This window comes from Halichoerus grypus, chromosome 11 (genome assembly GCF_964656455.1).
Source record: "Halichoerus grypus chromosome 11, mHalGry1.hap1.1, whole genome shotgun sequence".
Lineage (NCBI taxonomy): Eukaryota > Metazoa > Chordata > Mammalia > Carnivora > Phocidae > Halichoerus > Halichoerus grypus.
This window is the reverse complement of record NC_135722.1, coordinates 79,701,955-79,726,928: the sequence shown is the minus strand read 5'-3', so window position 1 is coordinate 79,726,928 and position 24,974 is coordinate 79,701,955. Positions and strand designations below refer to the sequence as shown.

The window sequence follows — 24,974 nt, the reverse complement described above, 5'->3', positions numbered from 1 at the left end:
TGAACAGACATTTTTCCAAAGAAGACATCCAAATGGCCAACAGACACATGAAAAAGTGCTCAACATCGCTCAGCATCAGGGAAATCCAAATCAAAACCTCAATGAGATACCATCTCACACCAGTCAGAATGGCTAAAATTAACAAGTCAGTAAATGACAGATGTTGGCGGGGGTGCGGAGAAAGGGGAACCCTCCTACACTGTTGGTGTGAATGCAAGCTGGTGCAACCACTCTGGAAAACAGTATGGAGGTTCCTCAAAAAGTTGAAGATCAATAATATATTTTATATGATAATTTCCAGAAGTTTTGAATTGTTTTATTAGAAATTGCATTTTATGATGACATTCACAGTTACAATGTGAGAAAAACTTTTCATACCATGTGAGCATCTAAAATGAATCCTTAAAGAAAATATCCAAACCTTCCTTTAACCTTAAATTTCTTTTCAGTTTAAAATTGTTTCTTTATAAAAGTTAAACAAGTGTAAACTGTCATTACAAACTTTCAAGGGTTCCTAAGAATTGGAGAGCATTATTTATTAAAAAGCATTGTGATGAATGTTTCATGGGTAAGTGGCATTATGCTGTGCACATAATATAGAGTCTAATAGGGTTTTTTTGTCATTTTCTAATGTAGCTATATAAGAAAGGTCAAATGATTTGGAGATGCTATCATGTATGAGAATGATCAAAATGTACCAACCCCATATAAACTTTAAAAGATGCCAAACCACTAGGTCACCATGTCAACAGAGAGTATACATTGTTTTTTTCTACCTCTTTATTTGTAATCCAGAATACAAAGTTTAGATAAACAATATTCAGGCAAATATTCTATCATGATATATAAATTCATCCTAAATTCAGATTTTAAGTTCATCTGTCTCTTTATTCAACAACATTTCTTAAGTTCTTAATAAGTCGGCACTGCTCTTACACTGAGAGTGGATAAAGAAGAGTATATAAGATGGTCTTTGTTCAAATGACATATAGTTCAGTTGGAGAGAATAGCATATTAATGCAAAACAATAACAACAGCTCTAAAAATTAACAATACAATAAAGAATAAGGTCTTAAAGTTTCAATGAATGGTCATTAAATTCTAAGGTTTTATTAGGATGTATTTGTCTATTTTTAAGCTGAGAGAAACTGGAGTGATCTGATTTTATACAGGAGTATATCATCCAACTGAAATATGTTTTCCCCTTCCAGAGGGAATTCTTATTCTTATAAAAGATCATTTAAATTTTGTATCTGGTCCTCCAAAACAATTTATCAGCAAAGATTGTTTTGAAGAAACAACAGAAAATTGTCAAAACAGAGATACTTTGAGTTATGATGCGATTGCCCATGTGCCAAATCAAATCTGGAAATAAGTCATGTCAACAATGAAATTCATTCAAAGGTACTGAGGATATGAGGCAGCAAAGTTGGTGAATTGCAGGAATCTTTCACATGTCAGAAGCTAGTGGTAGAAACTCCAAAGGCTGGGCAGACTCAGAGTGTTATGTAAATTACAGGTTGTTCATATCATTGAAGAAATGTAAAACATCCAAAATTATATGCTTAATCTTAGTAAAAATTAATCCACTTCAACTGCTTGTAAGAATCACCATTTTTCCACCTGATGTAGCATTTGTAGTCTCTGAATCTCAGGAGTGGACTTCCCTAGTAAGTCTAAAGTTTCTTGTCAGCATTACTCCTAATCCAGCCTGCCTCTCTGTTCAAGAGAGATAAAATATTTTAAACTAACCATCTAATCACAAATAGAAGAATGAAATGGTCTCTACACTTAAGTTTACTCCTAGTAAAAACCACAACAACAACAACACAAGGAAATGAAGTCAAGGACCAATTCATTGGCTGTTCATTTATAAAGGGAGAAACAGATGTCGTGTTAGCAGTAGTTAATAATCCTTGTCCATATCACAAATCCAAAAACAGTGCATATTCTGCAGGTATTTGAGGTACTGACTCATAAGGGCTTTCAATTAACCTATATTACCGTGAGAATTTCCAATTTAAACTTTAGTCAATTTTTTAAATCAATTAAATGGCACTCATATTCAAACAACTACTTTAATTATTAACAACACAGTTTCTTTTAAAACTAGGTAATGCTTCTTGTTGGGTGGAACATTTGCACATGAAATTTGAAGTGAGGATAATCATTACCTAAAATAATAATATCAAGTTGAAAGCAAAATAATTCTGAGGACTTCACTCGACTCCAACGAACAAATTTTCCCTGCTCCATTTCTCTTTTTTGCTTCATGAGTTTAGCTCAAAATTTTTTATTCATTAACTGTTTCCACTTCCTCACCTGAATCAAGTGTTAGTGTCTGACTATTCTACTCTTCTTGAAGTCTTCTCTTGGTCTGGCTTGCTCCTGCTGTTGGAAGTTGGCTACCATATTGCCAGCTACTCTATGGAAGAGTATCACTGAGAATGGCCTTTGGCCAACAGTCCATGAATAATTACAGCATTCAGTCCAACAATTCTCAGGAACTCAATTCTACCAACAACATATGAGTGTGTTTATAAGTGGACCCATACCATTTGAGTGTTGGGATGAGACTACAGTCCCATTTTGTGAAAGACACAAGACCCATTTAGCCACAATGGGTTCCTGTCTCATAGAAACTGTGAGATAATAAACATATAACCTTTGTTAATTTTGTTGATGTCCTCACCATACTTCTACATTTTCAACAGAGGATTCTTCTCACAATATCATAATTTTAAGGTTGTCTTCCTGAGATTCTCCTATTTTATTTATTTTATTTTATTTTATTTTATTTTATTTTATTATGTTATATTAATCACCATACATTACATCATCAGTTTTTGATGTAGTGTTCCATGATTCATTGTTTGCATATAACACCCCGTGCTCCATTCAGTACGTGCCCTCTTTAATACCCATCACCAGGCTAACCCATCCCCCACCCCCATTCCCTCTAGAAGCCTCAGTTTGTTTTTCAGAGTCCATAGTCTCTCATGGTTCGTCTCCCCCTCCGATTTCCCCCCTTTCATTTTCCCCTACCTGCAATGTTCTTCTTTATTTTTTTTTTTTAACATATAATGTATTATTTGTTTCAGAGGTACAGGTCTGTGATTCAACAGTCTTACACAATTCACAACACTCACCATAGCACATACTGTCCCCAGTGTCTATCACCCAGCCACCCCATCCGTCCCACCCCCCACCATTCAGCAACCCTCAGTTTGTTTCCTGAGATTAAGAATTACTCATATCAGTGAGATCATATGATACATGTCTTTCTCTGATTGACTTATTTTGCTCAGCATAATACCCTCCAGTTCCATCCATGTCATGGCAAATGGCAAGATTTCATTCCTTATGATGGCTGCATAATATTCCATTGCATATATATACCACATCTTTATCCATTCATCTGTCGATGGACATCTTGGCTCTTTTCATAGTTTGGCTATTGTGGACTTTGCTGCTATAAACATTGGGGTGCACGTACTCCTTCGGATCCCTACATTTGTATCTTTGGGGTAAATACCCAGTATTGCAAATGCTGGGTCATATGATAGCTCTATTTTCAACTTTTTGAGGAACCTCCATACTGTTTTCCAGAGTGGCTGCACCAGCTTGCATTCACACCAACAGTGTAGGAGGGCTCCCATTTCTCCACATCCCTGCCAACATCTGTCATTTCCTGACTTGTTAGTTTTTGCCATTCTCACTGGTGTAAGGTGGTATCTCATTGAGGTTTTGATTTGGATTTCCCTGATGCAGAGCGATGTTGAGCACTTTTTCATGTGTCTGTTGGCCATTTGGATGTCTTCTTTGGAAAAATGTCTGTTCATGTCTTCTGCCCATTTCTTGATTGGATCATTTGTTCTTTGAGTGTTGAGTTTGATAAGTTCTTTATAGATTTTGGATACTAGCCCTTTATCTGATATGTCATTTGCAAATATCTTCTCCCATTCTGTCGGTTGTCTTTTGGTTTTGTTGACTGTTTCTTTTGCTGTGCAAAAGCTTTTTATCTTAATGAAGTCCCAATAGTTCATTTTTGCCCTTGCTTCCCTTGCCTTTGGCGATGTTTCTAGGAAGAAGTTGCTGCGGCTGAGGTCGAAGAGGTTGCTGCCTGTGTTCTCCTTTAGGATTTTGTTAGACACCTGTCTCACATTTAGGTCTTTCAACCATATGGAGTCTATTTTTGTGTGTGGTGTAAGGAAATGGTCCAGTTTCATTCTTCTGCATGTGGCTGTCCAATTTTCCCAACACCATTTGTTGAAGAGACTGTCTTTTTTCCATTGGACATTCTTTCCTGCTTTGTTGAAGATTAGTTGACCATAGAGTTGAGGGTCCATTTCTGGGCTCTCTATTCTGTTCCATTGATCTGTGTGTCTGTTTTTGTGCCAGTACCATACTGCCTGGATGATGACAGCTTTGTAATAGAGCTTGAAGTCCGGAATTGTGATGCCACCAGCTTTGCTTTTCTTTTTCAACATTCCTCTGACTATTTGGGGTCTTTTCTTGTTCCATACAAATTTTAGGATTATTTTTTCCATTTTGTTAGTATTTTTATTTTATAGTTTTCTGAGTACAGATTATTTTCTTCTTTGGCTAGATTTATTCCTAGGTATCTTATGGTTTTGGGTGCCATTGTAAATGGGATCGACTCCTTAATTTCTCTTTCTTCTGTCTTGTTGGTGTATAGGAATGCCACTGATTCCTGTGCATTGATTTTATATCTTGCCACTTTACTGAATTCCTGTATGAGTTCTAGCACTTTTGGGTGGAGTCTTTTGGGTTTTCCACATAAAGTATCATATCATCCACAGAGAGTGAGAGTTTGACTTCTTCTTTGCCGATTTGGATGTCTTTTATTTCTTTTTGTTTTCTGATTGCTGTGGCTAGGACTTCTAGTATCATGTTGAATAGCAGTGGTGATAGTGGACATCCCTGCTGTGTTCCTGACCTTAGGGGGAAAGCTCTCAGTTTTTCCCCATTGAGAATGATATTTGCTGTGGGTTTTTCATAGATGGCTTTTATGATATTGAGGTATGTACCCTCTATCCCTATAATCTGAAGAGTTTGATCAAGAAAGGATGCTGTAGTTTGTCAAATACTTTTTCTGCATCTATTGATTCTTGTTCTTTGTTTTGTTAATGTATTGTATCACGTTGATTGATTTGCAGATGTTGAACCAACCTTGCAGCCCAGGGATAAATCCGACTTGGTCGTGGTGAATAATCCTTTTCATGTACTGTTGGATCCTATTGGCTAGTATTTTGGTGAGAATTTTTGCATCCATGTTCATCAAGGATATTGGTCTGTAATTCTCCTTTTTGATGGGGTCTTTGTCTGGTTTGGAGATCAAGGTAATAGTGGCCTCATAAAACCAGTTTGGAAGTTTTTCTTCCATTTCTATTTTTTGGAACAGTTTCAGAAGAATAGATATTAATTCTTTAAATGTTTGGTAGAATTCCCCTGGGAAGCCATCTGGCCCTGGGCTTTTGTTTGTTGGGATATTTTTGATGACTGCTTCAATTTCCTTAGTGGTTATAGGTCTGTTCAGGTGTTCTATTTCTTCCTGGTTCAGTTTTGGTAGTTGATACATCTCTAGGAATGCATCCATTTCTTCCAGGTTATCTAATGTGCTGGCATAGAGTTGCTCATAATATGTTCTTATAATTGTTTGTATTTCTTTAGTGTTGGTTGTGATCTCTCCTCTTTCATTCATGATTTTATTTATTTGGGTCATTTCTCTTTTCTTTTTGATAAGTCTGGCCAGGGGTTTATCAATCTTGTTAATTCTTTCAAAGAACCAGCTCCTAGTTTTGTTGATCTGTTCTACCGTTCTTTTGGTTTCTATTTCATTGATTTCTGCTCTGATCCTTATTATTTCTCTTCTCCTGCTGGCTTTAGGCTTTATTTGCTGTTCTTTCTCCAGCTCCTTAGGTGTAGGGTGAGGTTGTGTACTTGAGACCTTTCTTGTTTCTTGAGAAAGGCTTGTATTGCTATATGCTTTCCTCTTAGGACTGCCTTTGCTGCATCCCAAAGATTTTGAACAGTTGTGTTTTCATTTTCATTGGTTTCCATGAATTGTTTTAATTCTTCTTTAATTTCCTGGTTGACCCATTCGTTCTTTAGTAGGATGCTCTTTAGCCTCCATGTGTTTGAGTTCTTTCCGACTTTCCTCTTGTGATTGAGTTCTAGTTTCAAAGCATTGTGGTCTGAAAATATGCAGGGAATGATCCCAATCTTTTGGTACCGGTTGAGAACTGATTTGTGACTTAGGATGTGATCTATTCTGGAGAATGTTCCATGAGCACTAGAGAAGAATGTGTATTCTGTTGCTTTGGGATGGAATGTTCTGAATATATCTGTGAAGTCCATTTGGTCGAGTGTGTCACTTAAAGTCTTTATTTCCTTGTTGATCTTTTGCTTAGAAGCTGTGTCCATTTCAGTGAGGGGCGTGTTAAAGTCCCCCACTATTATTGTATTATTGTTGATGTGTTTCTTTGCTTTTGTTATTTATTGCCTTATATAAGTGGCTACTCCCATGTTAGAGGCATAGATATTTATAATTGTTAGATCTTCTTGTTGGATAGACCCTTTAAGTAGGATATAGTGTCCTTCCTCATCTCTTATTACAGTCTTTGGTTTAAAATCTAATTTTAGGGTTGATATGATGAAGGGATGGAATATGACTGTAAAGATGAAATTTATAAAGGATTTTATAAAAGGAATTGATAAGAGAGGAAGTTGGTTGAAAAAAAGAAAGAAGAGGAATTAAAAAAAAAATGGGGAGGGAGAATGTGATCAGGCAGGAAACTAGAACAAAGCCATACACTAGAGATTTAGGGTATATTTTGGTCTGTTAGAAGAAACTGTATCCCAAAATTTTAAAGAGAGAACATCTTATATATATATGCCAAAAATAAGGTTAACTACTATGAAGGGATAGAATATGACTATAAAAATGTAGAATAAAAAAGATTTTGTAAAAAAGGGATTAATAAGATGTTGGCTGAAAAAGGGAAAAAGAAAAATTCAGAAAAAAAAGAAAATTAAAAAAATTAACTCTGAAAGACTAAAGAGTCATGGGAAAAAAGCCATGAATTCTATGTGCTGTATTCCTCTAGTGCTGGAGTTCTGCCATTCTCATTGATTGGTAAACTTGGTCTTGGCGGGCTCTTTTCACTGATCTTCTGGGGGAGGGGCCTGTTGCCATGGTTCCCAAATGTCTTTCTTGGAGGTAGAATTGCCCTGCCCCTGCTGGGGGCAGGGCTAAATAAGCAGCTCGGGTTTGCTCTTGGTAGCTTTTGTTCCCTGCAAGCTTTCTGTACAGCTTTGAAGGAGGAGAGTGAAAATGGCAGACTCCCAATCTCCGCCTTGGAGGAGCTGACAATTTAGGGCCCCACTCCTCCATGCGCCCCCAGAGAAAAGCAGTCAATCACTCCCATCTCCCTGGTCTCTGGCAGCACTCCATGCTCACCCGGCCTGTGACTGAGCATTTCTATCTCTGGCACATGACCCCGTGTGGAGTCTCCAAACCAGTAGATTCCTGCGGTGCACTCCTGCACCACTCCTCCCTGGGGAAGAAGGTGAGTCTCCCCAGATCTGCTGCTTGTTGGGTCCCTGCTGGAAGAGTAGTGGCCCGACTGCAATGTGGATCACAGTCTGTGGCAACCCCCAGCTGAGAGTCCACTCCTTGGCTCTGTCTCTGCAGCCGGCTTCCTTGCTCCGATACCTGGGAGCTCTGCTGCACTCAGACACCCCGGTCTTCCTGTGACCCCGAGGGTCCTGAGACCACTCTGTCCCAGCGAGTGTTGCACCCCCCTCTTAGCCACTGGAGCGACGTCTTTCAGCGGAGCCGACTTCTAAAAGTTCCAATTTTGTGCTCTGCTGCTCTATCACTTGCCAGTAGCAGCTGATGGAGGCCCCCTCCCCTGCCGTCTATCTTCCCGAATATCACCTCGGATTCACTTCTCCGCACATCCTACCTTCCAGAAAGTGGTCGCTGTTCTGTTCAGAGAGTTGCTGCTATTCTTATCTTCAATCTCCTGTTGAGTTTGTAGGTGTTCAGAATGGTTGGATCCCTATCTAGCTGAATTCCTCAGACCAGAAAAAATTTAGGTCTCTTACTCCGCCATCTTGCTCCTCCAAGCAGATTCATCTATTTTAATTCTCTGTGTTATCTTGTGATCACCTCAACAGGTTGGTATTCTTCTTTAGGCAGCTAATCGCTATAGTCCATTGAACTTTGTTTATTCAGATCGTGATTATGCGTTCTTCTTTGGAATGGAAGTTAGATGGAAGACAGTTTTACATAACCTAATGTTGGAAATCCTATTTCATTACTTTTGCCATAATCTATTCTCCAGAAGCAGATTACTAGCTTTGGCCCACAGTTGAAGAGAAAGGATTGCACTGTAAATACCAGGAGGTGAGAATCATTGTGAACCATTTTAGATTTTACCTAGTACAAGCTTCATCATATGTTTCAGATTTTTTATTTTAAGAAATAAAATATCACAAAGTTGAGGTCATCTACCTTCCCTATCCTGGTGCCATTTATTTGCTCTCATTCTCCCTTTGTCCTGACAGATAAGCATTATAGTCAACTTGATACCTCACATTCATGTTTTTAAAATTGTACCACATATCCATATCCATAAATAGTATATATTATTTTGATTTTTAATCTTTTTACATATATGATAAATTATGTGTAGTATTCTATAACTTTCTTGTTCACTAAACATTATCTTTTGAGGTATATCCATTTTGTTTCTTAAATGTATAGTTTATTCACTTTAACCATTTTAATTTTTCAAAACATGAAAAATTACAATTTGTCCATTTCCCTTCTGATGAATATCTGAGTTATCTCCAATTTTTTGCTATTAAACATATAATGCAATGAACATACTTTTATAGTTCCTTGTTTTCCAGGTTTTATATACAAGAGTAAAATTGCTTTCTCAAATTTCTCTGCAAACTAGATTTTTAAACTTTTCAGAAAAATCTTAACTTTATCTTGGGGTACTCTGAGCAGGAGTGGGATGGTTTTCTATTCAGGTTTTGTTAGTTTTCTCATTTTTCACAAGAGCATGTCAACCCCGACTTAACTCTCTATTAAGGCTAAAGGGAATTACCTGACAAAAGCCATATGTCAGGGTATTGAGAGAACACACTCAAAGTCACATCTACCCAAGATCTATCAAATTCTGGGATGAGAAAACAATAGCTATGGAGGATTACTTGGGAAATACTCAAACTCTCCATTCTTCCTGATACTCTAAATATGGATTAAGTTAGAGCAGTGAAAGACTTAAATTATATTGAAACAATCCCCAGCCTGGAGACTTGCTATTCAAAGCATGTTTCAGCAATCAGCAGCATCAACATCACCTGGGAGCTTTTTATAAATGCAGATTATCTGGCCTTACTCCTGGTCTATTGAAAGGGTATCTATTTTAACAAGGTTGCCAAGTGATTGTATGCATATTAAAGACTAAGAAGCACAGTTTTAGATAATTACTTCTCATTTTGTGGTTGATGATTAGGTTTCATCTACCTTTATTAAAGCTGATAAAACTCATTGTTATGTACACAATAAGAATAATGTTCAGGTCACGGTCATTACACCAAATAACAAACTCTTAATGAGGAACCTCCCAAAAAATTTGTCTGATCTTAGTGTCAGAAATAGCGATGCTTCTACTGAATAACTATTTCACTTTAATCTTTGAAACACTGGAACATATCTAACTGACCAGAGTTTATTTTTCCTTGACTGTTAATTACCCAAAATGGGGACTAGCTTACAGCCGGTATGTTGGCACTTACAGTAGACACGTTGAATTAGTCTTAAGCCGGGCTCCATTTTATGTTACAATTTTTGTTGTTTTCATCATTTTCATGTGTGTGAATTCATATTTTCTAGTTGTATTTTATTTATCATTGTGAGCTATGTTAATTTATACTTGGAACAAAAGAACAAAGGAGTAGAACACTAGTTGGTACCAAAGTTACCAAATATAAGAGTATCCTGTAGTTCTGACCACTCAACACATTCTATTTTGTTGCAGTTCCATAAAATAATTATGCCTAAAGAACACAAATCCCAACACATCTCTGCTTAATGACTGTGACACTGAAGTTAATATAATAGGAATTTTTTAAAAAGACTTCATTTGTTTGTTTGTTTATTTATTTACTTATTTATTTTTTTAGTAATCTCTACACCCAATGTGGGGCTAGAACTCAAGACCCCAAGATCAAGAGTCACATGCTCTTCTGACTGAGGCAGCCAGGCTCCCCAAGACTTTATTTTTTTAAGAGCAATTTTAGATTTACAACACAACTTAGAGGAAGGTAGAGATTTCTCATAAACACTTCACTCCCACACATGCATATCTTCCCCTATTAGCAACATCATTTGCCAGAATGGTATTTTTTTTTTTAACTAAAGATAAACATAATTTGACACATTGTGATCACTCAAAATCCCATTTACATTAGTGTCCACTCTTGGTTTTGTACATTTTGTGGGTTTAAACAAATTTTTAATGACTTATATCCATCATTTTGATATTCCAAGTATTTTAATGATCCTAAAATTCCTCTGTGCTCTGCTTATTCATCTCTTTCTCAACCCCCATCATTGACACTAATCTTTTTACTGTCTCCATTATTTTTTTCCCCCAGAATGTTAAATAGTTGGAATCATACAATATGTGTCTTTTCAGATTGGCTTCTTTCACTTGGAAATATACATTTAAGGATCCTCCATGTCTTTTCATAGCTTAATCACTCATTTCTTTTTAGTGCTGAATAATATTCCATTGTCTAGATGTATCAGTTTATGATTTGGCAATTATGAATAATGCTGGTATAAACATCCGTGTGTAGGTTTTTATGTAGACATAAATTTTCAATTCCCTTAGATAAATACCAAGAAGTGCAAATGTTGGATCATATTGGTAAGAGTATGTTTAGTTTTGTAAGAAACCACCAAACTGTCTTTCAAAGTGGCTGTAAAATTTTGTATTCCTACCAGCAATCAATGAGTGTTCTCCAGCATTTGGTATTTTTAGTGTTCTGGATTTTGGCCATTCTAAAAGGTATGTACTGGTATCTCATTTTAATTTTCATTTCTTGATGACAAGTGATGTTGTCCATTTTTTCATATGATTATTTGACATCTGTGTATCTTTAGTGAAGTGTCAGGGTCTTTGGCTCATTTTTTAAAATTAGGTTGTTTATTGTTTTATGTTGAGTTTTAAGAGTTCTTTGTAAATTTTGGATAATAGTCCTTTATCAGATGTGTCTTTTGCAAATATTTTCCCCCAGTCTGTGGCTTGTCTTCTAATTCTCTTGATATTGCTTTTCACAGAATGCATTATGGGAATTTTAAAATTATACTATTAAAAAACTAAAACATTTTTAAGGAGCTAATATTATGCTTAAATAAAATTTAAATGCCAACTCTTTGAGATGATGTTCACATGGCAACAACTGGCATAATCATGAGGCATGAGTTTGCCTGTGCTTGGCACAGCAACCTAGTATGACATTTCTAGGATATTTCCAAATAGTTTAGTTCTTGCAAAATGTTTCTTTGAATGTTTAGTCCTTCATCAATCATAATTGAAATGTAGCCCAGTGTATTGGACTTAAAATCAGTAGATATATGAATAAAAATTGCCTGCTTATTAGCAGTGTGACCTTGTTAAAGATGCTTATCTGCTTCTGAGTTTCTATTTACATAGAAGACAGTAAGAATATCCACTTCACATATTTGTTGAGAGAATTACTGAGATAAGCTATACAAAAGAGCCTGGAACAGACCCTAGTAATAATCAGTTGCTAGTGCTTTTCTCTGACAGTTAACTAACCTTGTATTATTTTGTTGATATATTCAAAAACAACATAATAGCTATTCAGTAGTCCTTAATTTAACCGATGTCTTAGTGTTGGAAATTTACATTATTTATTTTCCACTCAAAATAATGCTAAATGCACACTTTCTTAAGGACCTGGCAACCATTCCTTTGAAATGCAATTATCACGATAAAAAGGCTCCCTATCTCCCAGTCTCTATAGGAGGATAAGAGACTAACTTTAATAAGCACCAGTTAATAAACACACATGGCTAAAGGAGAGCAGAATATGCCACTTAAAAGTATGCCACTTTGGTATATTGATTATTTTGAAATGAAGTTACTTAAGAAAGAGCTGATGCAAGAAGGATACTCCAACCCTCCTTCTTCCTCCTGAAGGCAGGAAACCAATCTCCCATGTAAAAGCACTCTCTCTGTGCCAGGAGGGTAGAAGGCATCCTTACCACCAGAAATAGTGAATTTAGGGCCAAGAAGACTGTATAAACAAACCTTGTTACTTCTTCATTAATTACTACCTCAAGCCCAAACCCATTTATCTTGCGGATTCTTCACAAATCCATTGCTTCCTTGCCTAAAAGATATAAAAGCTGCCTGCTTTGGCCACTTCCTATGTATGAAATTAAATTTGTTTTTCTCCTGTTAATCTGTGTTATGCCAATTTAATTATTAGACCAGCCAAAGAATCTAGAAGGAAAGAAAGAAAAAAATTTTCCACCCTTACATGCCCTAATCACATTGACCAATCTCTCCTTCAATGTCCTCTACTTTTCCGGATCTTAAAAACTCTGCCACTTTCTGTTTTAAGGGAGTTGACTTTAACCTCCATCCCCTGTTGCAATAGCCTTGACCCCAATTACAATAGTCTTGAAAGAAGTGGTTGTTGCATGTTTAACTTCAACAGATGCAGTTTTCCTTTGACACTTACCATCTTGTTTGAAGGCATCTGAGGAATGATAAAGATTGATGGGGGAATAATAATGTTGAGTTGCTCCTCGCCAACTTGGTGAAGAAACACTCAGGGTTCCTAATAAAGGATTACTGTATCGCGGCCTGATTTTTGAACCAAAGAGGGATGAAGATGAACTCTTTTTAATTCTTAGCAAAGCAGCATATGAAGTAGGGAAATTAGGAAGAGCTCCAGAATATTCTGCAAAAAGAAAACAAAACAATAATAAAAAGTGAATTCTGATGAGACTTTTATTTTTTCCTGTGAAAATTATTTTTTCTGAAGACATTGTTAACAACCAAATGAAAACTACAAAGATAGTGGCAAAATAAAATAATATAAAATAAAACATTACTTTTATATTTTAAAAATATTTTCCGGAAATTCTGCTAGTTTCAATGTTGGATCTGCAAGAGAGAGGGAAAGAAAAAAGTCATGAAGGAAGAAAGGAAAGAGAAGAAAAAGAAAGGAAAGGAACAGAAAGGAGGAACGAAGAAGAAAAAAAGGGAAAAAAGAAAGACATCTGAAAATTCAAGTCTTACTTCCTTTGCCAGGAATATTTGGGAATTAACTTTTTTTGTTTATCTTCTTATTAAAATATCCATTCACATACATTAGATCAGTTCCTTATTTATTATTAAAAATGGGAAAAAAAGGAAAAAAATACCCACATTCTCAGTTACATCCTTTAATTATAGATTGAATCTTCATGAGTAAAATTTATCACTTAGTAGGAAATGCATCTAATTGCGGTATGTATTTTGACTAGACTGTAAGTTATGCCCATATTCTTGACAAGCAGTCAAATTCACAATGGAAAATAAACAATTTTGGACAAAATTTGTTTTGTAGATTTTGTTATATAATTTATATGACTTAATATTAATTATTAAGTGGAGACACTGTTATGAAATTCCTACATTAAATGATTATTGAGAAATGTCCTGACTGTATTTTGTTTTAATTCTCAAGGTTTTCATTAGAAAAGATATATATAGTCCCTGAAGGAGAATATGTTAACTCTTTTATGTCCCCAGGAGAGAGAGTCAGGTTAGTGTGTAGATCAAATGTTTAAAAATACAACCTAATTATTATGAAATCTAAAGAACAATTAGGAATTGGAGTTTTTTCCTATGTCAAATCTCAAATGAATTTGACAATTTCTTGATGTTGGAAATATTTTTAAAAATAACACATTTTTGTTGAGGGCATCTGACATTTGAATTTAATGGATGTTAATCTGAAAAAAAATAATTTATCTTTGTGAGTAAGCTTTCTCATAATGAAAATTATTTAGAATTATTGTACAGTCTCAGAGATATTTTTGAATGCAAGAATTATTTCTGTGATTTGAAAATAACACTTAAGTAGGGGTTAAACTTTGAATTAAGTATAACATTTTCTGTTTTGTGAAACTGTAAATATGATTTCTCTGAAACTAGAAAAAAGTATGTTTTTAGATGTTCAATTTAGATGTTCTGCACATTTAAATTGAGTATGATATGTGTAATCCAAGCCTATCAGGAGCTGTTAAGAGATTCATGCCCTTTAGTCCTTGTGTTCAACTACAAGTATGGTGAAGGTGGATCAATTTTAACTGAAAATAGCTAACCTCTCCTGGGCAAACTATATGAGAATAGATTATGGATAGACATAAAATCTCCTTTAAAACCTGGAATTAAATGCAAGTTTTGGCACCTAGAGGTGTAAGGAATTGAAAAGAGAATGAGTTTTCCTTCAAGTTAGTTTGTAGTTGTGGTCTCTGAACCTATTCATTTCTTTTTTTTTTTTTTTTAAAGATTTTATTTATTTGACAGAGAGAGACAGAGCGAGAGAGGGAACACAAGCAGGGGGAGAAGTAGGCTCCCCGCTGAGCAGGGAGCCTGATGCGGGGCTCGATCCCAGGACCCTGGGATCATGACCTGAGCTGAAGGCAGACGCTTAATGACTGAGCCATCCAGGCGCCCCTGAACCTATTCATTTCTTAGTGTAGTTTGTTTCTTTGTGTTTCAGTTGTCTACCCTGCTCATATATAAAAAGAAAAAAAAAAAAGAACTGTACCATGCTAGTGTTAAAAATTAAAATGGAGCATGAGAATGTGGTTTATAGTTTTTAAAGCCAGAGAAAGATAATCAGTGGAAAAATACAAAGGCCTTCATAAGGATCATCATTGAGGTTGCTAATATATATTAACAAAATACATATTATCTAAGTGCTACAGTAATTGGCTTATAGCAATCTGTATAAATAGAGATGAGCCAAATGATAATTTGGCTGTGTGCTCCACACCAGGGCCTCATTTGTTATATAATAAGTTGCATCTGTTGCAGTGGAGAGTCCTTTTCATCAATTAAAGTGAACCCAAAGCTGTTACTAGAAATCTGACAATTTATTCATTCATTCATGTATTCAGCAAATATGTAATGAGACTCAGTAGGGGCTAAATGCTAGGGATACAAAGGTGAACAAGATATTGCACCAGGCATCAAGGAGCTTGTGATATAGTGATGAAGAAAGGCAATTATAGGAGAACTTTAATTCAATGGGATATAAAAGTAAATTCAAGGAGTTAGGGGCTCCCTCTGATGGGTGGGAATTTTTCTCATTTAGTCTAGGGCCATCATAAAATGCTTTCCAGTTGAATTATATCTAATCTGAGTCCTGAAACACCATTAGTGATTAGTTCAGCAAAGTTCTGGGTGGGGAAAGAAAGATATCCTAGAAAGGAAAGAAAATATATGAATACCTGGAAAGGAAAGGCAGCAGGGTGTGCTTGGTAAGTTAAAATAATCAGGAGCTCAGAGTGTGAGGGAGAGACGTGAGAGGAGAAGTAAGTCTGGATAGGTAAGCTGGGAATAATGATGAAATGCCTACTATGCCATGCTAAAATGGTAGGACCCTGAAAGGAAAGCAGTAGAAATTTTAGAAAGATCTCCCTGGCTGCAGTGTCATTTGGAACAAGAAAAAAGAAAAAGAAAAAATACATATCAAGAGCTTAAAGCTGTAATAAAGGCAAAGATTAGTCAGGAATGAAGAGGTGATATAAGGTAGATGGGAATAAAATCATTAAGATTACTGATTGATTAAAATGGAGGCAAGGAAGGGAAAATAAGAATTTGGGGATACTCTGTGCTACTAGAAGATGGATAAAGATGGAGGAAAAGGCATGTGCTTGAGCTGAAACCTCATGAATTCAGTTTAGGGGAAGTAGAGGGCTTGAGTTTTGATTAGAAAATTTTGTAAACATAAGGGAGTTACAGGCTAATGAGAGATTATTAAACGGTAACCAAATAGATGGTTATTAAATTATGAGAATAGATGAGCTTGCCAAAGAAATGCATAAAATGAGGAATAGAGTGTTGAAAATGGAACCCTGAGAAGCACCAGCATTTAAGAGAATAGCAGAGGTAGTGGAGCCTGTAAAGGAGAGAGGAAAAGCAGGAAAGTGTGAAGTTACTAAAAAGAAGGGAAGAGTCCTTCAATGTTGATGACGGAGCAGTTGACAGTGTTGAAGATCAGTATGGAAAGGCTGGCCCTGAAGAGAAGGGGTTCCCACAGCAATAAAGCTGCCTTACTGTTCCACATAAAATGCACAGTGAATGTGAAAGTGAAAGGAGGTGAAGAGGACTTTCCAAGCTCTGGAAGAGAGTCTGGAACCCCCACAATGCCAATTCCATTGCATTAGACATATAGACCCTGGCCTTAGCCTGTGGCATCTAATAGTCTCCTGGTCTGAGCGTAAGTAACTATCAATTCAGTGAGGTGTCCCTCTTTTGGGGGCATTTCCAACTCTTCTACCTGGTGCCCTCCTAGCAATCCAGCCTCCTTTTCTGACATCTCTAATTTCTCCACTCTTTACTCCCAGTTCTGGGGACCCTCAGTTCTGGAAAACAGATACATTACTATAAATAAATAGGAAAATGAGGTTTCCATTATAAGACTTTGTTTAACCCCCAACTTAGAGAGACTGAATTGATTTAACATGTACAGGGTTCAGTTGAGGGTGAAAAATACTGCATCACCTTACTAAGTTTAAATTCAGGTGTTTGCATTTCTGTCCATCTCATCTTATTGTTCACCTCTTTCTAGGATCTCAACCTCTTTAAGATTTACAAGTTACTGATCTTAATACCCTTTCAGTCCTCTCATTTCCCCAGTTACCTCCCTATCCAGTTTAGAGTTTGTGGTTCATTACTTTAGTTACTTCCTTCAATGTACCTTCACTCACACTGGCCCTTACCCTCACTTGTTTTCACAGACTAAACTCCCTATCTACTTTAAATCCAACCATCAACATGCTGTGCTTCTGAGTGCAGCTGGGAAAGAACAGAAAATCATGCCTAAAGGTCACACAGTTCATGATATTAACTACGAGTGAGATCTTCAAGTTTCCCAGCAATACTACCACATTTCCCTAGTCCATTTAATATCCCTGGATGGAATAATTTACATCTTATCTTTTGTCCTCAAGCTCCACAATTTTTGGGTTTCCTGATTATGGTGCTCCTATTTAATTGAGAAAATAGAAGCAATCATAAGAGTAGATCCCTCACATGCACCCCCACCTGTATGTACATTCATATATGCTACCTTGCTTTCACTGAATTGTCTGTGCCTCTATTAAAAGCCAACTCCTCCACTTGGGTGCATTGAATCTCATTCCACCCCATCTCAAGGATGTCTTTCTAGAAAACTCCCTCTCTTTCTCCTTCAGCACCAATTCATAACCATACAAAAAGTGATCTAACCTTTAAAAAATGCTATCTAAACTTACCACTCCTCCCACTGATTTTCCTTTACAGCAAGACTTCTTGAAAAGAGCTGTCAATGGTCACTGTGTTCAATTCCTCTCCTGCCATTCTCCCTTGAGCCTATTGCAAGCAGTCTTGCTTATAATATTCCACAATAATGACTCTCTTCCAGGTGAACAACGACTAGGTCATTGCTAAATCTAAAGATCAGTTTTCACCTATGAGCAGCGTTCAATATGGTTAACCATTCTTTTTTTTTCTTTAAACATTTTCCTCATGTGATTCCAGTACACTACCATCTCATGTTTTTATTCCTGTTTCACTAGCTACTCCTTATCGCCTTTGCTAATTCTTCTTTGTCTTCTAAGCTTCTAAATGTTGGTATTGTGGAAAAAAAAAATATCTTCTCCATTTAAATGGAGTCATGATGGCAAGCATAGGTTGGGCCCCAGATTTCAAAGAGACTCAGTGAAATATAACTGCTGAGTGACACTCTGTTTGGGCTCTGGACTGGTTTCCTACTACACATAAGCCCTTGGTTTCTTTTAGCAAACTTAAACATCATTTTCTCCCTAATTCACTCCTTTCTCATTCAGCATTCATTGATTTTTTTTTTTTCCAACAACTCTTCATTGAAATTCTACTATGTGTTAGGAACTGAGGATACAGTTGTGAGTAAATATGAGCACTGGTAGAGGATTATAAATTGGTAAAATATTAGCAGAGGAACATTAAATAAAATTATTCTAAAACTGTATAAAAATAAGAACTATGATACATATAATGAAGAAAAAGGGGGGGGAAGAAAAGAAAAAACAGAGTGCCTTGAGAGGATACTTGCCAACATCTAACTTTTTTACTTTGTTGCCATCATGACTCAGTTTCTGGCAATGAAAACTTTACTCTTGGCTCTGGTGTATACATCCTCCTACACCTTGGCCACTCATTTTATTGATTGAGAATTTTGGATGAGAGCAGCTTTGTCAGTAAACCTGTTTGCAAAATAGTCTCCAAGTTAGATTGCTTGGATATAAATATGTACTCTACCTCATAGCAGATCTATGGCTTTGGACAAAATATGAATAGTTCTATGCCTCAGTTTCCTTGCTGGAGATAGCAACAGTTTTTTCCCTCATAGGTTGTTGTAGAGATCAAATAAAGTAATCCACATAAAGCACTTAGAAATTTGCCTGGTTCATAGTAAGAACTCAATAAATGATAACTATATAATTTTTATTATAATCTGCACTTACTACCTCTGGTGGACATAATTTAATATTGGGCTTATGCCTTTCAGATTTGATTGGGTTACAAAATGAAAAAAATAAATACCAAATTTTAATACTCATTTTACCTTGAGGAATTAAAAGAGTAGCAAATGGAAGGGGGATAGTTACAATTTTATTTTCCTGACAGGTATATTCTCATGAGTAAATTCTTAAGAAAAAATTTTGGTCACTAATGGAAATTATGAATCTATAGAAAACTCATTGCTTATATATTGTTATGTTTCTATTGGCTAAAGCAAGACCTACTCATCTTTTCTCCATCTTCCTGTCCAGGGTTTGGAAGGAAAAGTGACTCAGGATTCTTTGTTAGAGAAATCTTCATCAGTTGCTCAAACTTTTAATGAATCTCTATGCTGAAGATGTCAGCAGAATCTAGTTATGCGTTAATCATTTTTCCTTCTATTTTCTCACTGCTCATAGATCAGACCTTAGGGAATGTGCATTACAGTTATTTCTAAAGTGGTCTAGAGATTTGGTGATAAAACTCAATTAACCTGGTGCTCTAACACCATGAAACTCCAGCTGGAAGTTGGGTAGGAGTAAATATTAATGCCTTCATTAAATATTTCCTAATCAAATGACCCTGGGACCACTGAACCTATATTATTTAATAAAACTGTAGTCTATTAAGTCAGAATGACATTGCCACCACTTGCAGTCTTGGAACTAATAGCATTACTTTTCCATTACCTAAAAGGTCACTTTATAGCTATCATTGCCATTAATGTAAATAATATTCATGAGATAATGGATTCAAATTAGTAGAACTAAAATTTTTATGGCAATATTTATAAATAAGTAGGATAAAAATGTCAATATGATAAAGGATACATTTTAAAATATATAATCCCTTACCATATTTAAAATTTCCTGAATTTTCTGATACTAAGTCAACTTCAGAATTGCATCTCTGTCCCTAAGTGTGAAAAACACGTTTACAATGAACTTTAAAGCACTTAAAATATTGATGATAAAACTAGAACATCACTATTGTATTCTGTATTTAAATCTTTTTCCATCATTTCCCCACACAATGGTATTAATTTTTACAGCCAAATAAGTCTAAGCAACACCAAAAATTCATGAAATGACAAGTATTTGTATAAATTCAATTCTAGTTTGATTTTAGATATTCATTTATGCTCATATAATAATAAATATAAATAAACTATAGAATCAAATGATATGTGATGCTCAGAAGAATATTAATGCTTAATCATGGACTCATAAATCAGTGGAGCAAATATGACATCGTATATTGATGACACAGTGTACAGAAAAAGCAGAAGTCATACAATATCCAAGCCTGCAGTGTGACTCAATTTGGCATCAAAGTCAGCTTAAAGAAATTTGATATCTGACCTTTTTCAGGGTAATTGCTAAGGCTGTCCTCTCTTGGATGAGAATTAATGTTAACTGTGCAACTTTAGCCTGCTACTGTCTTATGAAGCTTGCAAGGATGGATGTAACACCTCAGTGAAGCCAGTCATGTGAAGCATATTTAGAAATCGTTAATAATTTATAAATAATGTGCATCATTTCAATTTGGTAGTGTGCATCTATGGCAGAGGAGAGTTTGAAATAGCCCGAGTCAAATTTACTCTGTGTCTCCAATCAGCACTTTCTTCAAGAACTGTATTATGTGTAAACTTTATAGTGTTTTAGCTGGAGAAGTGAGAAAAGATATGCAGAAGATTAAATTCATCATTTTTAAAACACCAAAGTTGAGCATCTAAACTGTAGTACTTCTAAGATATAAGGAAAAAAAATTAACAGCATTACATTTCTAGTATTCTTTGCATCAGATTAAAAAATAAACATACTTATAGAGTAAAAAGAAACGTAGCTCTAAATTATTTCTACCACTTCTCTTCAGATACACTATTTATATTTGAAGTCATAATGATTTAAGATTTGGAAAATTTTGTCTTTTTTCAATAGTAAATGTTTAGTTGTATGCGCAGATAGATCATGAAAGTTTCTACACCTTAATCTGGATATTATATATATATTGCTTTTTTTAAGATTTTATTTCTTTATTTGACAGAGAGAGAGCACAAGCAGGGGGAAAGGCAGAGGCAGAGGGAGAAGCAGACTCCCCACTGAGCAGGGGAGCCCGACATGGGGCTCGATCCCAGGACCGTGGAATCATGACCCGAGCCGAAGGCAGCCGCTTAACCGACTGAGCCACCCAGGCGCCCCTATATTTGCTTTTATTAAATGAGAGACCAAGAGAGACAGACAGATCTTCTCACATTTCTTCTGATTTGTATATTTTTTCACTATTGTTATAAGTTTAAAAAAATCTATAGTATTTAGATAATACCTTTTTAAACTATCAAAAGCCTAAAGTGTGACTGCATTAATTGATATTTCCTCCATAATATGCCTGTTGTTTTCTAATCACTGAGGAAATTAGTAAGGGCAGGAGCTAGTTGTGAAATATAACCAAATTAATTTAATGATTAAAGAATTCCCTCTTGTTTTGGATAATTAAAGATTTCAGTGAAGTTTTAAGTCTGCAATGATTATATTAGCTTTAATCTTCTTAGTCTCTGTGTGTTTAAGATGGATTAGATAGCATTTGATAATAAATCAGATAAAGCTGACATTATTTAACAATAAATGCTATGAATAAAAAATAATAAAACAAAATGCATTCCCCTTACCCCCAGTTTTAGGAAATATTCTTTGGGAAAGTTATCCTTTCTTTATCTACGATATAAAAAATAAGCAGGTGTGTTTCATTATGTCCAGTGCTTCCAATGATGTAGTAGCTATACTACAATCTACAAGTCTGTAGAACGTTGATGTACTCAGTCCATTTTGGATTTAGAAATGGAATTCAAGATGGCCAGTTACAATAATGGAATTTTAGATAGCTAAGAATTATCTTGATATATGTGGGCTACATAGACATACATAATGCAATACAGGATTTAAAATTCATTCAATATACAGGAAATGATCAATATTATGTATCCCAGATGGAAAGTTAACCATGGAAATACAAAAAGCAATAAAACAAAAAAATATTTGCCTTTAAAAAGTTCTTAGAAACTGAGAGAATAATGTAAACTTCAGGGAAACCACTTTATAATCATAGATTTATGATTGAACACACCTCAATCTGATGCTGATAGTCTCTCAGATAAAAATATGGTGACATTTTGAGAGAAATGGTCTTTACTGGGTTTAGTTCTTTTCAAATAGGGGATCTATGGGAAGTTATTTTTACACTTGCATAGGTTAGAAGTCATTTAGGAGTAAGAGGGTACAATGCCCCCCATTAAGAAAATAAATGTTTCTCTCCGGTCTGGTGGAATCCCTACTGCACATGGGTACTATCTTAGGCAGAAGTGTGTCTCTGTAAGGAAGAGGGTAGGTTCCAAGCAAGCTGAACCTTCTCCCTCAGGTGGGTGTATTGGCTCCTGCCTTGTGCAGATGTTCTGAGCAATCAATTTCCATATATTTTACCATTAAAGAAATCTCAATGTTCATTTTCCTTAGCTGTCAGTCGTTCTAGTAATCACAGTCTCATTGGGATCACCAGGCCACAAACCACACTATTAAATGAAATGAAAAAGTGCTCAATATCACTCAGCATTGGGGAAATTCAAATCAAAACCTCAATGAGATACCACCCCACACCAGTCAGAATGGCTAAAATTAACAAGTCAGGAAATGACAGATGTTGGTGGGGATGCGGAGAAAGGGGAACCCTCCTACACTGTTGGTGGGAATGCAAGCTGGTGCAGCCAGTCTGGAAAACAGTATGGAGGTTCCTCAAAAAGTTGAAAATAGAGCTACCCTATGACCCAGGAATTGCACTACTGGGTATTTACCCCAAAGATACAAATGTAGGGATCCAAAGGGGCACATGCACCCCAATGTTTATAGCAGCTATGTCCACAATAGCCAAACTATGGAAAGAGCCAAGAAGTCCCTCAACAGATGAATGGATAAAGAAGATGTAGTATATATATATACAATGGAATATTATGCAGCCATCAAAAAAAAAAAAAAAACATGAAATCTTGCCATTTGCAATGATGTGGATAGAACTGGAGGGTATTATGCTAAGCGAAATAAGTCAATCAGGGAAAGACATGTACCATATGAGCTCACTGATATGAGAAATTCTTAACCTCAGGAAATAAACTGAAGGTTGCTGGAGTGGTGGGGGGTGGGAGGGATGGGGTGGCTGGGTGATAGACATTGGGGAGAGTAGGAGCATAATAGGATTATTATGCATTCTAACTTTCTGGGGAACATCTAGGAAGAAGCGATTGATAGCAATCAAACAGGACATGACATTGGACATGGAATTTGACTTGAGCTTTGTTCATATTTCAGAAATGAGAAATAAACATTTATAAAAGTGTTTATGACTTTTATTTTGCTACTTTAGCACATGAAAAAGTTGCTTAAGAATTCCTTCAAGGGGTGTTAGTTATTGGCGACCCCGAATGACCTCATTATAAGGCAATTTTTCTTCAAAGGCAGTCCTACAACTTTGACCCTAGTAACTACATGCAAGCAAGGCACATACTGCAATAAATCCGAAACTATGCAACTAACAGCAATTTCTTTAAAGAAGACATCAAGAAAATAATTTTTCAATGACATTTTAGCAAAGTTAAGAGAATTCACATTTAACAGAAGAAATACCTGCAAATCGTTTAAATTTACTCATCTGCTGTGGTTGTGGTATTCTAGCCTAAACTGACAGCTCATTTGGCCCAGTTACTTAGTTAAATAAAGATAGAGACATCAATCAGGGTAAAATGTTGCATCCTGATTTAGAATGTCGCTCTCCCTGTCGGTGCCTCCACATCCGCTTCATCCGTGGCACTTACTCAATATCTAACAAACTCAATTTCCAGAAAGCAACTCCCAACTGTGAAACTGTTATTTTTCAGGTACATACAGATCACAAACTCTACTTTCCAACTCAAAGACTTACTTACATATGAATTAAGCTTCAAGGAAATAGATATCTGGTACTTTGCTAAATCTGTGGGAGTGTTTTAGCTCAACTGCCTTTTATTCATTTTGTTACTTGCTTCAGGGTCAGAGGGGTCCTTCTCTTAATCCTTTCCCTTATGGAATAAGTTATGGGGTTCAGATTCAACAGGAATTGTGATACCTTAAATTTCCCATGAATTCTAATTTTAAACCTTCTGATTATAAAATAAATGTATCCTTGCTGTAGAATCAAAATCCTCTCTAAACTTAAAACCCAGAGGTAATACCTTCGCAAAACAATCTCTGGATGTTTTCTATTTCATGTATAGACAGATATACCAACAGAAAATTAGGCAGATTTTCTTTGTTTTGTTTGAAGGAAACTGGGACCAGTTTATAGATGCAGTCTCCTAATTTTTATTTAATATCATATTGTGATTATTTAATCCGTTCCAAATGTTCTTCAAATGCATTTTATTGGCTGCATAACATTCCAGTGATGTTTTGTTATAATTTATTTAATCATGCCTCTGTGATCAGATTAATTTTTCTGTTATATATAATGATGCAGGACTATCCTTGTACATAAATTTTTGTCTGTATAACTAATAATTTCCTTAGAAGAGCATCATAGTGGTGGAATTTCTAAATCTGAAAATAGCTCTTGCTGAATTTTTTTCTAAGAATTTTGACTTAATTATGCTCTTGTTAGCATTCTGAGGCAGCAATAACTTTTTAACATTTCATTATAATATCTTGTATACCATTTTATTAGATGATTGTTACTGTGAATTATCCTTAAAGTATGATAACAAAAACCTTATTTCGTCATTGCTTAGGTTTGCATTTTGATTAGCCAGATACATTTCCTATATACATATTCCTCATTGAATTACATATAAAGTAGTTTTCCTTTTTTTCCCTATTCAATTGTGATTTTCTTTTTCTTGGTTCTTAAAATCATTTTGTACACTATGACCATTAATGATTCCATTTACTGCAATGCTAATTTTAATTTGATGATAATGTACTATAGAAAGAAGATTTACATTTTTATGTAGGTAAATTAATGATCATTTTCTTTCTTATTTATTTGCTTTGACTTTGAATTTCTTTCTGAATT

At 35.6% G+C, this 24,974-nt stretch overlaps 1 protein-coding gene across 3 annotated transcripts in view; it reads right to left on the bottom strand.

Moving 5' to 3' along the window:
• CNTN5 (contactin 5) overlaps positions 1-24,974 on the bottom strand; it is a 1,336,681-nt gene that overhangs the window by 530,011 nt on the left and 781,696 nt on the right. For all 3 annotated transcript variants that reach the window (XM_078058730.1, XM_078058731.1, XM_078058732.1), the window contains one exon: positions 12,823-13,044. In XM_078058730.1, coding sequence (XP_077914856.1) covers positions 12,823-13,044 — 222 coding nt within the window. The remainder of the gene's footprint in view (positions 1-12,822; positions 13,045-24,974) is intronic.